At 38.8% G+C, this 16,343-nt stretch overlaps 2 protein-coding genes across 3 annotated transcripts in view; one reads left to right on the top strand and one right to left on the bottom strand.

Moving 5' to 3' along the window:
- Positions 1–1,595: 1,595 nt before the first annotated feature.
- On the bottom strand, positions 1,596–13,787 carry LOC144213466 (uncharacterized). Of its 2 annotated transcripts, none has more exons than XM_077741951.1 (7): positions 13,346–13,786; positions 8,600–8,728; positions 8,209–8,456; positions 5,423–5,556; positions 5,112–5,340; positions 3,590–3,787; positions 1,596–2,206 (listed from the first exon to the last, which is right to left on the bottom strand). In XM_077741951.1, exons 3-7 carry the CDS (start codon positions 8,425–8,427, stop codon positions 1,874–1,876), a joined length of 1,113 nt encoding a protein of 370 aa, XP_077598077.1. In that variant the 5' UTR covers positions 8,428–8,456; positions 8,600–8,728; positions 13,346–13,786; the 3' UTR covers positions 1,596–1,873. The 2 variants fall into 2 exon arrangements, with proteins under 2 accessions (XP_077598077.1, XP_077598078.1); XM_077741952.1 differs by having other exon boundaries at positions 2,056–2,206; positions 3,642–3,787; positions 13,346–13,787.
- Positions 13,788–14,167: 380 nt separating this feature from the next.
- Positions 14,168–16,343, top strand: part of snx2 (sorting nexin 2) — a 29,571-nt gene continuing 27,395 nt past the window's right edge. Inside the window, exon 1 of the mRNA XM_077741926.1 lies at positions 14,168–14,384. Within this exon, the coding sequence (XP_077598052.1) occupies positions 14,286–14,384 (99 nt within the window). The 5' untranslated portion in view covers positions 14,168–14,285. The remainder of the gene's footprint in view (positions 14,385–16,343) is intronic.

Genomic DNA, 16,343 nt, shown 5'->3' with positions numbered 1-16,343 from the left:
GAAAACGTCAGTGTATTAAAATAGACTTCCATAAAACGTGAAAGTGTATTTAAAGTGGATTTCCTGGTTCTCATGAAAAATGTCGAAAAAACGACTAAGTCAAACGGCGGTGTCTCATAAAAATAAGTCCGACGTGGTGCACGGTCCCCAGATCGGCTCGGAGCGAAAGCCCCGGTGAATTTCAATGTAATATTTGTATTTTTTACCCCCCCCCCCCAAAAAAAAACCGCGAAGCTCTGAAGCCGCGGTGGTGGAACCGCGAAGTAGCGAGGTCCCAATGTACTATATGTGCTTCCCTTTCTTTAAGTTTATACATTATAATATATTGGAAATGCTTTGTTTAATTTAGCAGATTGACGCTGGAAGGGGTCACTTTGGTGCATCTGCTTGCAGTCCTGATGAGGAGAGGGAAAGGTCCCAATCAAGTTGGACTTATCAAAATAGTTCAGAAACCCTGGCTTCTCACATGAATCCAAGGACTGTTGATTGTTTGATTTGGATTAAACTCGACTTTCCCCAGATATAAGTTCGCAATGAAGACGCTTAAATTGTTGTTGATTAGTGGATGGCTAACAATCAACTTCCGTCCGGTATTACTCGCATATTGTTTTAAATTGTGACGCTCATTTCGCTTGCTATGGAATTGTTTTGCAGAATGGAGGGTTGTTTGTTTAATTTCCAATGGATTTGTTTTTGAGTTCCAACCTTAATTGTTATTAATGAAGACCTGATATGCGATTATTGTTGCAGTTGTTTTTTGCTTACGCAATTGGATCGAATCTATAACCTTGTAATTGTTTTGATTCGAGGCCTTAAATGGGCAGGAGAAAATGCCGCTCGGGAGAATCATTTCTGACGAGGACAAAGTCAGAAATGGATTCTCTCTTGCAAGTAACACCAGAGATGTGCAATTAATTGATGTACAAATGAATAGATGTTTCCTTGTATAGTTTTAGAATTATAATAAAATCTAATTATTAATGAACCTAACAATGTACATTTTTGGATTTTTGTATCATACAGCCGTAGTTCTACTTACGTCATTAATTGGTTCCAGAAATTTTTGTAACTTGAAAGAGTACATTATATGTGATTTTGTGACTTCGATATTTTTCCATGTCACTTATTTGTGAAGTTCTATCGTATAGAATAAAACATTTTCGAAAAATTACAGTAAAAAAATGAATGCATTGCCAGCATCCACAAAGACAATTTTATGCCTCTATCCATCCATTTTAATTTGAACTATTGACCAACGTATCTACAAACGTAAAGATGCCATCTTTACCCCAAACAATGTAAGCATAAACAAGCTAACTTGGCTCAGGTTTCAAAGGCTAATGAAAGTAAAGTATGATGTTGCTGCCATGAGTCACATGTTGCATTTTAATCGCTTAATAAGGGGAATTCCAATCATTAATAGGGTATTTAAGAGAGAATCTTGCAACATAGATGATGGTTGTTGTGCGACATCCAATTGAATTGACTGCTTTTATTCTCGAGTCACTCATTTGCATACAAAACATTTTGTAACTTGAAACTTGCATGCCTAAAGGCATTCGTAAGTAGAGGTACGAAAAAATTAAGGCTTTCAATGAAAATGCGAACAATCTAAAAGGATTTATTCATTCGGAAAAACACACTGGACAAATGATGTCGCGATGCTACGCTAACTAGCTTGACGCTCATTTGTTGGGACAGAAAGGGCAGGAGTTTTTACCGAACTCAATCCACACACGGATGAAGTCTTTGTGGACGGCGTGGTACGGGGAAGCGGGTGCCGCTTTTCCGGGTGCACATTCGTCACACACATCAAGCACAGCTAGGATGGCGCGGCGCCATGGGCGGGCGGTGGTCGCACTGCCAAGTTACCCTACACCAGGAGCTCAGCTATCTGATCGCCCACATCCTTCACTGACCTACCTGAGAGCGTCCCGTGTTTGTTTTTTACCTGCTTTAGCAGTTGCTTCAGCTGCATATCGGAAATATGTGGGAAACGTGTTCTTAGCTTGCTCAACACGGTGGTAGACGAGGCGGTGGCCTCCAAGCGGTTAACGGGTAGGGGTGGTGGATAATGCTCCTGGTACATTTGGGGACTGGTGGAGCCAGACTCGGAAGTGGGCGCCATGCCGGGGAATTGTGTGGCGGACATCGGGGGCGGTACTGCGGGAAGTTGCGATATCATCTGTCTCAACTTCAGTTCGGCCTGGCAAAGAGGAAACGTCAGAATCGTTAACAGATTAACTGCCATATTTTCTTACATATAAGCCGTAATTGTAACCAAAAATGATGACTGAATCAAGGGTACGGCTTATATGCGCACAGGACGTACAGTGTTGCTATATTCTTTCACCAGTAGATCTCGGCAAATGAAAATGTACTATGTGTTGGTTATATTCTGTTTTGCAGTAAGAAAAAAACATTACTGGATGAAATACTAATGTCCTTATAATATTGACCCTAATAATGTGCTCTTGATTCATACAGTATTTCAAAATTACCACTTGTGAGGATTTTTAAGGTTTTCCCTTCAAAGTAACACATTTATACTCCGTGTTAAACCATGAATATGCAGGTCAAGATTGTGAATCAGGGCGGCTTATATGCGATAAAGTGTCAAATTCAATAATTTTAGGGGAATTTTTAAATGTGAGAGTGGCTTATATGCCTGAAAATACGGTGTTGTATTGTCCGGACTATAAATTTCACCCGAGTAAAAGTTGCATTTGCCCAAAAAATGATGAATGAAAAGGGAAAAAAAATAATTTGTACTTTTGTGGGAATTTGATCCAAAACAAAAAAAATGCCTCATTTCCTCGCATCTTGACCGCCTCCGCGTATAAAGCCACAACCTTAAAATTGCCTTAAATTGGTGAATTTCGTAGTAATATCGTTTACACGGTATGTAAATGTAGACCAACTTGGCGGAAAGGGCGGGTGGGTGGGGAAATGCAAATTCCGCCCAGTGGTCGTAGATATATTTTATTTATATATTTATATATATTTTATATTTAAGACAGTGCCATGGCCACCTGGCTTGGTTGCATCACAAAATTTCGATCGTATCTCGGGCGAATTATTTGAAATTTCCGTCAAAAGACAAGCATGTTGTATGACGAGCGGTCGTATCACAAGGTATGATTCTATATATTATGTTGAAAGACAACATGAGGGAATATAATCTTATTTTACAAAAAAAAATCATAATAATTTTTTGGGGTAAATTACAGCTGGTTTGTCAAGGCGACCCTGCTCGGATAAGCCAAAAGTCCACCCACAGCTAATCTTGAAATGATCAACACATGCCTTAAGCGCCGTCTTGGGGTTAAGTTAACAAATGAAAACATAATACATGAATATATTCACACAGATGTCACATTGGGGCTTAAGTCAACTATTTATAAAACAAAAAAATAAAAACGTTGACTTATAGTCTGGGAAATCCAGCACTTAGACATAGGTCAGTTGTAAATCAACAACTGCCTGTAATTTATCAGACAATACATCTACACCTACTTAAACATGTTATCAAAACAGACCATGTGCACGTATTGCTGTGTATTTGTGCAGGTAGGTCGCAAGTTTTTACCGTGGGAATAGGCGGCAGTGTGGGCACGTTAATGCACGGCAGGGAATCCGACCTGTGCCCTTTCTTCAATTTGGCCAAGACATCCTGGGAGCATTCCTGGAGCTCCGTTAGGTTTCTGCGGACCACCGTCTCCTTGATGGCCCAGCTCGCCTTCTCATCCCGGTCGGCAGGCTGCAGCGACGACACATACTCGAACACCTGGGATGAGTTAGCGCAGTTTTTTTTAATCAAAATCTTATTTTTCATACAAACCTTATGTCTCTAAAACTCGATGTCCATGGACCCAGAACAACTTCAGGTTCATGTTACATATTGAATTTTAAGCCGTAATTAAAAAAAATATATGACTGAATCAAAAGTATGTCTTATATGCGCACAAGACTTGCGATACCTTTTCACCAATAGATGTCGGCACAGTAACATTTACTACATATTTGTTAGTTATTTGCTGTTTTGCAGTAAGAAAACAACAATTACTGGATGACTTAATTCCTAATGATATTATAATAATGTGCTTTTGGTTAATACAGTATCTCAGAAATAACATGTACGATGATTGTTCTTAAGATGTTCCCTTTAAAGTAACACATTTTTATTCCCTATTAAAATCATGATTATGGAGGTAAAAATTGTTAATCGGGGGCGGCTCATACGTGAGAAATTGTTCAATGATTTTAAGGCAATTTAAGAGCTCGGCTTATATGCAAGGTGGCTTATATGCGAGTAAATACGATAACAATAAGCAACGAAATGACTTTAATCTCAATTTTATGATTACCTATGAGAACCACCTGTTCAGGTTGCATTTTTTGCATGAATCAGGGAAAAATTTAGGGAAACACAATGGGTCCAAAGCCAGCCGGTGCAATGAAGGGCTAACCAGAATTTACGAGCTGCACAGTAACATTAATAACGAGATGGAGAGCGTTTGTTGAATATGGTTAAAAAATAAACAGTTAGCGGGAGAAAGCATAACCGAATCGATAATCTGTGAAATCGACAGCGGAATCTACAAACCGTAGCGAGCATCTGAAAAAGCCACCGACCGGGGGAACCCTTCAATGAGAGTTGTGGCTGGTTGGATAATTGTAAAACACGAACTGGGATACACTTGGTTGTGAGGCACGGGGAAGCTCAATATATCTCTCTCTCTTCTCCACGCACTCTGTGGGAAACACCCCCGTCTGTCTGTACTGAATAATGTCACATTTTAGTATTAAACATCATAACCACTTAATAGGTACCTGTTACTTTGTGAATAGGTGGTGAATTTGTTTTTCTATTGCAATATGCTGTTTTGGTGCTTTTGCAGACGGTGGGGACGGATTAATTTCTATTTAGTTCATTTTTCTGGGAAAAATTTATTTGAGATACGAGTAAATTCACATACGAGTTTGGTCCCGGAACGCATTAAGCTCGTATCTCAATGTATTACTGTATTGTATTATTATTTAAGTTTTTGGATTGTTGATGCTTAATAGAGAACTTAAAGCATGTGTTTCGTTGTTTTGGAGCATTGTACCTCTGCGAGGTAAGCCTCTATGCGCTTGACGGCAACATCTCTCTGCACCTCCACGGCTAGGATCTGGTCTCGCAAAGCGGCACTCTCGCTTTCTTCTGCCTCCTGGCGGACTCGCTCCATCTTCTTCTTCAACTCGATAAGTTCCGCCTCCCAGCAGTCCTTCTCCTCCTGCTGCTCTCGCGTCAACGCCGCCAACTTTGTGGTGAGCTCCTTGAGTTCCTCGGACAGCCTGGCCGGCGCCGAAATCCGCATAGCGCTCGTTTCAAGACCAGCGCTCGTCACTGAAAGAGGGCGGTGAGATTAGGGCACACCTGTTTCTCTCGTCCTCGGCGGATCTTTTTCCCGCGATGAATTGCTGCTTCTTGGACTGGAAATTCTCGTGGGTGATTTTGGAGTTGTTCAGTTTGAGCTTCACACGCACCGAGTTCAGCTTCTCAATCAGAACCTGTCTCAGCAAAGTGTTTTACTGTATTTTTCGGACTATAAGTCCCACCCGTGCTAGCTGAAATATGCGCAATGAAAGGAAATAATACAGTCGTACCTTTACTTATGAAATTAATTGATTCTAGATCTTTTTTCGTAACTTGAAAATTATATATATGTATAAATGTATAAATATGTAATGTCTTTTATTTTAGTCCTCATACAACTACCAATAAACCCTTTAATATTGGTCAAAGTGTCTCGATTTTGTATGAAAGATGTGAGGAAACAAAAATGATAAGGAAATTATTTAAAATAAATAAAGCATTATCAGATGGGGGCATGGAAAAGCAATGTAATTATTATGGAGACTATCAGTAAAATAATGTAGGCAGAAAAAACAAACATGGATATATATAGAGAAAAAAAGTTTTACCGTATTTACTCGCATTTAGGCCTCCCGCGCGTATAAGCCACACCCGAAAAATTTCCTTGAAATTTGGGAATTTTACACATTTATCGAGTATAAGCCGCCCCCCTGATTCCCAATTTCCTCCTCCATATTCATGGTTTTAGTAGTACAATTGTGTTACTTTGAAGGGAAAATCATAAGAAAAACCATTGCAAGTGGTATTTCTGAGATACCGTATGAATCAAAAGTACATTATTAGGGTCAATATCATAAGGAAGTCAATATGCCTGTCTTTGTAAATGTAAAATATCAAATTATTAAATTTAAAAAAAGAAATAAGTCTTCTTGATGAGAACCTGATGCTTTCTAAAGACGGAAATTATAATTTTCTTACCAGAAATTTAAGATGTTGTGGCAGCCATATTGGTTCTAATGTCAAAATATCTCAATTCTTTCGATGTTTCATATTACTCCAATAGTTGTCACTTTCGAACAAGAAATACAATGAAAAAAAATCTGTGGAATTTTGTTTTATTTCAAAATCAAGGCTACTCGCGTCTGGCCAGTCAGAGCATGTTTAACTAGATTTAAATGGCAGCCCTCTTGGTAAGATGGCTGTGCCCTGAGCGAACAGCGAAGAAAAGTTGAGTTTTTTCACGTTTTATTCATAGACGTCAAAAGAAATTTTGTTTAGCGTTTTATCCGTTTATCTTTTCTCTATTTTGAAATAAATGACCGCATCAGCCGCATTCGCTTGCATCATGACGCAACGGAGCCATTTTGTTGCGACGTCACTGGGTCACGGTGCCGTCAAATTGCAGTTTTTTTGCATGTGTAATGTAGATTTGCTGACATCTACTGTATGTCTTGTGTGCATATTAGCCGTCCCCTTGATTCGGTCTTTTTTTGTTACAAATGTGGCTTATGGGCGAGAAAATACGGTATTTAAAAAAAAAGTATGCTATAGGCTTTTCTCTGGGAGCAAGAATGTGCACGATAAAACCCCCAATATTTTTGGACTATAAAAAATACACAATAAAGAGGTGAAAAATATATTTAATTAGCACTGGAGTAAATTCGCAATTTTGCAAAGGCAATTTTTTTATTTTCCTAAAAACCAAGAACAAACTGTTAAGTTTTTCCAGTAATCCCTCGCATATGACGGTTAATTTTTATCAGAAATGGCCGCGATAATCGAAAAGCCAATTTGAAAATATGTGTGTGTGTTTGTGTGTACGTACGTACATACATACGTACGTACGTACGTACGTACGTACGTACGTACGTACGTACGTACGTACGTACGTACGTACGTACATACATACATACATACATACATACATACATACATACATACATACATACATACATACATACATACATACATACATACATACATACATACATATTTATATATTTATATATTTAAAAAAAATGGATGTAATGAAGCCGCAATACGTGGCTATGTATATATATATATATGTATGTATGTATATGTATGTATATATGTACGTACGTACGTACGTACGTACGTACGTACGTACGTACGTACGTACGTACGTACGTACGTACGTACGTACATACATACATACATACATACATACATACATACATACATACATACATACATACATACATACATACATACATACATACATACATACATACATACATACATACATACATACATACATACATACATACACATTTATATATTTATATATTTAAAAAAAATGGATGTAATGAAGCCGCAATATTCGAGGGATTACAGAAGTGTTAAAAAAAACTAAATCAACATGACAACGAAATTTCCCGAATACGGGATGAATAAAGTTATCCAATCCAATCCAAAAGGCTTTCGGTTGTCAGAAGAAAAAAATAACTCGCATTAGAGTATTAGTCACAGGTCCACCCAAACTAAAAAGTGAGATTTATAGTCCGTAAAATATGGTTATTCAAATGAGGGGGCAGTCTTGTTTACGCATGGAGTTGCGCTGTTCTATTGGTTAGTTGTGTGTATTCTGACAACCAGTGCTATGCAAAAATGGACGCTACTTGTTTTTGCATTCGTTAATATGAACTACGAATGCTAACGCTAACAATAATTGTTGTCTGCAAAAGCTGGCGTTCCAATTTTTTTCCTGTTCATTTTATTTTCTATTCTATTTTTATGTCTGGATTGATTTTGAACTTTGGCTACTTTTGGCTTTTCCAGCAATGGCTGTGAATAAGTAAAGTTAGTTCTAGCGTTAAGGGGCTAACCTGATACTCTCGCTGAGTTTCCATTTTCTTCTTCTGCATCAGCGCAATGGCCTTTTCTCGCTCCTCATCCTCATATTGCTGCCGCTTGACCAGTTGATCTTCCCCAGCCGCTTGCTCATCCACGACCTCCAGCGAGGCCAGGAGCTGCTCCTCCCAGTTGGCCGTCGTGTTGACGCCGGCGTCAACCATCGAGAGTCCGGCCGACGCCGTCGCGTCCATCTGCGCGGACTTGTGGTGACCGATGATGTCTGTCAAGAAAGCGTGAGACATTAAGCCAGGGAGTGGGAACCAGAAACAATTAATATTTTCCAAATTATATTCCTTGAGAGCCACACTAGCAATTTAAAAATGAAAATTGTACAGGAGGCTAACTGGTTGAACACTAACTTACCCCTAGATAAGTGTGAGCATGAATGATCATCCGTCTCCTTATGCCCTGCGATTGGCTGGCCACCGATTCAGGGTTCCTCCCGCCAGGTGCTCGTAGTTAGCTGGGATAGGCTCCAGCACCTACCGCGACCTTGTGAGGATAAGCGGTTCAGAAAATGAAAGTGGGGTACAAAATGTAGAGCAAGGTTGACCAACTCCGGCCCTTCTCCAACACACCTGAATCAAATGATCAACTCATCAGCAAGCTGTACAGAAACTGTTAATGATTCTGATTATTTGATTAAGGTGTGTTGTAGACGTTAAAAATGGACTAGGTAAGTGGTGTGGAGCAAATATTCTCAGTTTTCTCTAGTCCTTGACATAGTTTCCGATCAAACTAGAATCAGATTCATATTACAGGTTTTCTCAATCTAATCCTAACGGATCAAATTATGAAATACCACCAGAGGGCATTGTTAACGGTGAAAGGATTAACCAATTAAAAAGTAATTACTGTAACATGACATCTCAGTTTGAGATAAAGACATTAATTTTTTTAAATAAGCTTTTACACAAAAGGTTTCTACTAATAAATGTGTTACTATAGAACGGTGGCAGTCCGTGCATTTTCTCGTAGGGCCTTCAACTCTCAAAAACTATTTTATGGCTATAAAACCTCGACTGCAGCTACAGCTGCAACTCATGAAAAAATAATCAATAAATCAATGCACAAAAATTGGGTAAAATCCACTTCCTAGCAGCATTTCTTGATTAAATACAAATACTGGAGCTTTTCAGACATTACAACCGTACCAGGGGGGTGATTTCAGCGGGAAAAGACTGTGATGGACGTCGATGGCGAAACGGCTAAAAATTGCACTAAAATGGGGTAAAATCCACTTCCTATGAGCATTTAGTGATTAAATAGAAACACTGGAGCTTTTCAGATATCAGAACCGGGCTCACAAATCAAATATTATTTAGGATTATAGCCATATTTTACTCAAAAAAAATCTTTTTTTACCTGTACCCAATATTCGTCCTCCTTTCCTTCTTAATTCTTTTCTATCGCCATCGAAGCTAATGATGAAGGTCGAGCCTGTCCTGTCATATTTCTGGCATTGCTTGTCTGCACAAGCAAATATATTGGTGTGTTGATTTAAAGCCATTTTCAAGACAGATTTTTGGTGAGTAAAATATGGCTATATTCCCATATAGTATGACAATTGTGAGCCCGGTTCAATTGCGAGTTCGCTCCAAATACAGCTTGGGATCTCTCATAGTTAGCACACTGAAAGTAGCGGACACACCCTTTTCTCGGCTGTAACAGGCTTGCTAGCTTCGGAGTTGACCACCCTTTCTTAATTATGTCATTTTTTTATGGAAACGTCAGTCTGGAAAATAGCTTTGTGAGCAAATCTGCAACCAAATCAATTTGTTTTCCTCTGTCTGCCATTGTGGGTGGAGTTTGCGATCGCTGGCTGGCTCACTTTGGCTTTGGTCCGCCTACTAGCCAATCATAGTTTGGTTAAAGCGATGATGTATCCCAATGCCTGCAAAATGGCCTTGGTGTCACCAAATCGAATTCTGATTGGTTAAAGCAACAGTCTTATCGACGCTTGTTTAATGCAGCAAAGCCCACAGAACTGATTGTGAAGGCCTTGATGCAGATTTCTGACCCTGGCAACAAATAATGGCTGAAATGTAATTGGTTAAATGCTTCAATATGAAAACCCACATCTGGAAGCAGTGCAACCAGGGAGGAAAGCAATGAAAGGAAGCTAACAGACAATTTGGAATTCTTTAATAAGTATTGATGGACAAAATATAATATACTATTCAGATATTTCTTAGGCCAGCAGAGGAGGCCTTGAAGGCCCAGACGGCCCGCCACTGCTATAGAAACGTGTGATAATAAAGCTATCATCTTGAATTACCAGCTAAAGTAGTGCTTTCTAGCTAGTAGTTTAGCATTTAGCCCAAAACATGAATTAGGGTTAATTGTCACCCCATCCAGCAACAGTTCAAATGCTTTTATTCACGCTTTACAAGGCACAATAACATAGTTTTCCAACAGACTTAAATCTTCACATATATATGTATAGTTAACATATTAAACTTAACTTGAAGCAAATAATACACAACTTCCTGCCTCAAAGTATTCATACAGCCATGATGATGTTAACCATATAGACACAAAGATACAGTTCAAAGTGTCATGTTAAGGGCAAAAGTTTTTTTTTTCCCATGACAGTTATGAATACCACATCAAATATGAAGTATGCACTTTAGTTTAAGTCTTGGGGTAATGTAGTACAGTCCTACCTCTACTTATGAAATTAATTGGTTGCAATACTTTTTTCGTAACTTGAAAGTTTCGTAAGTAGAGGTGTAATTTATATGTACATTATTTAATTAGTTCCACGGTCCTAACACAACTAACAACTAAACCCTTGAATGGTAGTCATTAACATTTTGCTGCACAGTAATACCTTGAGTATTACGAGTGCCCAACATACGAGGAATTTGAAGTACGAGTAAAATTCCGAACAAATATTTGCCTCGAGGTACGACCATACGAGACAACTAGGTGACCGAGACGTGAGAGGCTGCTTATGGGAACAGCATTGGCACTCTTTCTCGCCACAATTTTCTCGTATGAAGATACCTTCAAACAATTGGTAATGGGCGGAGCTTTCCGGAGAGCTCAGTAATGAGAGGAGATGGAAGAAGGAACGACCTCGCTACAAGGGAAATAAAATACATGTTAGCGAAGTGGCAAGAGTTTTCTGATTTTATGGAAAAGAGGCACCCGGCCCATTTTGCAGTGTTTTTTTTCCTTGTTAGTCAGTGCAAGTGGCGGAGCTTGTACGTTAATACGAGTGAAGTACTACTTCCGGCAAAAAACAAAATTAGAATTAATTTTAGTGTCTGGTTAGATTAAATTTATTTTTGAGTGTGTCTATCATAATCCAAGTTCATTTAAATTTGTTTGTGTTATGTTAGGAGTGTGTTGCAGTGCAAAAAGTATCTCTCTCCTCCCGCATTGAACTAAAAACTAACGCAGTAACGAATAACTATCTAGATAGTTATTCGTTACTGCGTTAGTAGATGGTGAATTAGAACAAATAAAAACATATTTTTCCATTCCAATATGCTGTTTTTAGAGGGTATTTTTAGAGAGTGGGAAGGAATTAATTTTGTATTGCGTTCATTTCTATGGGAAAAGTTCATTAGAGATACGAGTAATTCGACATACGAGCTAGGTCACATTAAGATTGTATCTTAAAGTATTATTTTTATAATAATATTATTATTACTATTATTATTAGGTATATATATATATATATATATATATATATATATATATATATATATATATATATATATATATATATATATATATATATATATATATATATATATATATATATATATATATATATATATATATATATATATATATATATATATATATATGCCTATTTATTTGACTTACTTTATGTCTAAAATGTCTTCTCCTTTGTCTGAATTCTTAACCTCTTGATCCTATGACAGTGGAACTTCCCGAATACGGGATGAATAAAGTAATCTAACCTAATCTAATCTTTTACTGTTAGTCTAGACTAGGGGTCTCAAACTCAATTTACCTAGAGGCCGCTAGAGGCAGAGTCTGGGTGAGACTGGGGCGCATCAGGATTTCCACAAGAAATGCGCTGATAAACCATTCCAACGTTATCAAATATCTTTATTTTCTAACAAAAAATAATGAATTAAATAAATTAACTAAAAGATAAAGAAAAAATAAATAAACTAATAAAAAATACAATAATAATTAGCATACAGTAGATATACAGTGGCTGGGTAAGTAGAGAAAACTAATTATTTTTATTCCGTTTCAAATGTCTGTATTAACAGCTCTTTAACCTTTAACTTTCTGAACTTGAATGAACCATTGAACATTAAATATTCTGAACACGGCCGTTTGACTTAGAAAATGTTTCGGACTTAGAAAATTTTCGAGAACCAGGAAATTCAGCGGGATATTCGCCCTAGTCTATCCGAGGATAGTGCATCTTCGGATACATTTCTCTGAGACACCGCCATATGACTTAGTGCTTTTTTTTTTACATTGAGAACAAGGAAATCCACTTTAAATACATATGGAGGTCTATTTCAATACACTTTGACATTTTATGGAGGTCTATTTTAATACACTGACATTTTATGGAGGTCTATTTTAATACACTGACGTTTTATGAAGGTCTATTTTAATACACTGACGTTTTATGAAGGTCTAAAAAAAACTAAGCATTTTTGAAGGGTCCCCTACTTCGCGGATTTTCTTTTATCGCAGGTGGACCCGGTCCCCATTGACCGCGATAACCGAGGTCCCACTGGATACATAATTTGTTGAATAATTGGGACGTCACGTTGCATTACCGTAATGAATGTAATTCAAAATATGGGGGGATTGTGATAAGAGTTCTGCTAAAAGCGTTAAAAAGAAAGTCAAATCCAGACCCTTAATATTGAACTTCCTAGTATATTACAGTCTGTTCCAAAATGGAATAATATTCATGGGATATCATTCACTATGATAAACAAAGCCGTGGTCACTTATTAAAATAATGAGTAGCGGCCGCGGTGATAGATTTTATTCTGTAACAAACTTCATGTTAGCATTTGCGACGCGTGACTCCTGACCACGGAGTTGGTTGTTTGTTTTCGATTGGAAACCAAAATATAAAAAGTGTGCAAACTTTACCTTGTATTATTAAATTCTCACACGCGTCGAAAGACGGCTCCACCACTATTCCTGTGTTAGCCTCCGTGTTGGCACTACGAATCTAGAAATATTCTTCCTTACCAGACCAGAATAACCAGTCCCGCAGCTGGAGAACTACCACAGCTTGAACAATCATATTTATGACATTACACATTTTTTTTCTTTAAACCTTTCTTAGTGTGACGATGTTCATTTGAAGTGAGAATCAGTAAGGCTAGGTCCTGATCCCCGCCGTAAGATATTGAGGACTGTTTTCTGTGTTCAGCCATTTTGCGTCGGGGCATTATAGTTAATTGAGTTTATAAATCGAAATAGCTTTACTAAATTGCCAGGTTTTCAACTTTCAGGCAAAGCTTGCATAAAATCCACCCGTTTTAGAGAAGAAAATAACTCCACGTTCGCTACCTACACCTCGCCATAAATGCCTCCAACGGAAAATGACCACCAGTTATTTACACCGCCGACTATAACTTTAGATATCTACCGTATTTATATGTTATCTATGGATTCACTATAGTGCGCGGACTCAACCCACAAAGATTGTCTATTGATACCAGGAACTCAAACCTTCGAGACGACAAATTCGACAGTTTTGTTTGAAAGATACACAGTCGCTTAAAAATACATCAATAAATAGTTTTGTTTAAAACTATGGGGTCTTAAAGAGTTTTAAATCATCATTGATAGGGATTTTATTGGCTGTCAATTTTAATAAAGGTGACCCATCCTATTACATTTTTGCTCAAAACGTGGACATCGTCACGTGACCAACCATGACAAATCACATGACTTCTACGGCACGCCCCTCCCGCTTGTCAATCACTCACGAGCTGCGGAGGTTAGCTCAAGGCTGTAGCCTTTAGCTGCCATTGTGTGTAGTCGTCAAGATATCTCCTCGCAGCTCCTCGCCGGGAAACACATGGCGGCCACAGCCAGAGACCCTCCGCCAAACAGCGACTTCCAGGAGGTGGAGGACGCCGACGACCTGTTCCCGCAGCTGGCGGGCGGCCTTAACGAGGTGAGGTTGTTTTTCCATTGAGTGGCTTTAGCCGAGCTGCGAGCCGAAAAGGAAGCTTTGCTTTGAGAGTATGCTTTGGTAACCAGAACACTGTTTATAATTGCGTTCAATGTAATCGTTTGTTAAAAAATGACAACAACAATAAAAATAATAATTATAATAATGGTGACGGTCGTCGGTCGTCGGTCGTCGGTCGTCGGTCGTCGGTCGTCGGTCGTCGGTCGTCGGTCGTCGGTCGTCGGTCGTCGGTCGTCGGTCGTCGGTCGTCGGTCGTCGGTCGTCGGTCGTCGGTCGTCGGTCGTCGGTCGTCGGTCGTCGGTCGTCGGTCGTCGGTCGTCGGTCGTCGGTCGTCGGTCGTCGGTCGTCGGTCGTCGGTCGTCGGTCGTCGGTCGTCGGTCGTCGGTCGTCGGTCGTCGGTCGTCGGTCGTCGGTCGTCGGTCGTCGGTCGTCGGTCGTCGGTCGTCGGTCGTCGGTCGTCGGTCGTCGGTCGTCGGTCGTCGGTCGTCGGGGACCTCACGCAGGTGGAGTCGAAGATGGGGCGTTCACTAACTGGGGAAATGGGAATTAGCCGAGCTGCGAGCCGAAAAGGAAGCTTTGCTTTGAAAGTATGCTCTGGTAACCAGAACACTGTTTATAATTGCGTTCAATGTAATCGTTTGTTAAAAAATGACAACAACAATAAAAATAATAATTATTTATAATAATGGTGACGGTCGACGGTCGTCGGTCGACGGGGACCTCACGCAGGTGAAGTCGAAGATGGGGCGTTCACTAACTGGGGAAATGGGAACTCTTCCTTAGGATCCTTTTTCGACCACATTTTATCCAAAATGGCAAGATTTGGTTCAGGAACTCACATTGTGTCTTTCATGGGGTCAAATTATTCCAAAATCTAAATTTTCACAGGTTATGTGCGCACCCTGAACAACTTCCAGTTTGAGTGAATTCAATATAAGAAATATAACACTTTATAAATCCCATAATTTTGACTTTTACTCCCAATATTGCCCAAATTGTGAAAAGCAATGTTGTGTCCATACAGAACTTACGTAAACAAAAGTTCATGCCCATGAAGCTTCTAATTACAGAAAAATAAGCAACAAAATGACTTTTATCTCATAGTATTACGATTTAAATCTAATAACTAACGTTAAGTCTATGGCTTAATGTTCATCATATTTTGATTTTAACTTCTGACCAATCAATGGACTGCGCTTTTGGCACATGATAGTTAACATAATTGACTAGAAATTATTTCCCATTTTTAAAGTTAGCCTTTTTTCAGATTTGGTTTGACAATGACCGGATTCACTTGCATACAAGCCGCTCCGTGTATAAGCACACTCTTAAAATTGTCTTAAAATTGTTGCATTTTACAATTTCTTGCATATTAGATTCAGCAGTAAGTAAGTACTTGTTGTCATTTCCTGTGCTTGTTTTACCAGTGTCATGTTTAAAGAACAATAGGGGTGAAGAACCACCATGTCAGAGGGGCTAGTGTTATCCTTTTATTTTGCAAAAAAACAACAACACACTAACAGTTTTAAAAAGCAATTTTTAGTTTTGTTTATTGAAGGCGGATACATTTGTTGCGGAAATATGTACACTGAGTTACTCCTTTGATACAGGGAAAGACCAATTAAAAAATCTTATTTAAAAAATATATATATATTTTGAACACGCCAAACTGGTTTTACAATTGTTTGTTAAGACAGTGGAATGTAGCATAGGCTAACTAGCTGGCCTTGCATTTGTTTGTTCGCATTGCGAAATGTAATCTAGGCTGGCTAACAGGGTTTGCAATTGGTTGCTTGTATTGTGCGATGTGGCCAACTTGCTTTGTAATTGTTTGTTCGAATCGCGCAATATAAGATCGGCTGCAGCATTTTGTATGAGCTATCAGAATATCGTGTTTGCATACAACTTAAACCTGCAAATGTCTAATCATATTAGCTCAGA

Source organism: Stigmatopora nigra, chromosome 20 (genome assembly GCF_051989575.1).
Source record: "Stigmatopora nigra isolate UIUO_SnigA chromosome 20, RoL_Snig_1.1, whole genome shotgun sequence".
Taxonomy (NCBI): Eukaryota; Metazoa; Chordata; class Actinopteri; order Syngnathiformes; family Syngnathidae; genus Stigmatopora; species Stigmatopora nigra.
This window is presented reverse-complemented; position numbering and strand designations above follow the sequence as displayed.

Bases quoted from the DNA above. Each gene is read 5' to 3' on its own strand.
- LOC144213466 (XM_077741951.1), bottom strand. From the start codon at position 8,427: ATGGACGCGACGGCGTCGGCCGGACTCTCGATGGTTGACGCCGGCGTC. The intron at 3,788-5,111 runs GTACAATGCTCC...AACTCATCCCAG, and splicing joins TAGAGGCTTACCTCGCAGAG to GTGTTCGAGTATGTGTCGTC. The intron at 2,207-3,589 runs GTAAAAACTTGC...CCTCTTTGCCAG, and splicing joins CACTGCCGCCTATTCCCACG to GCCGAACTGAAGTTGAGACA.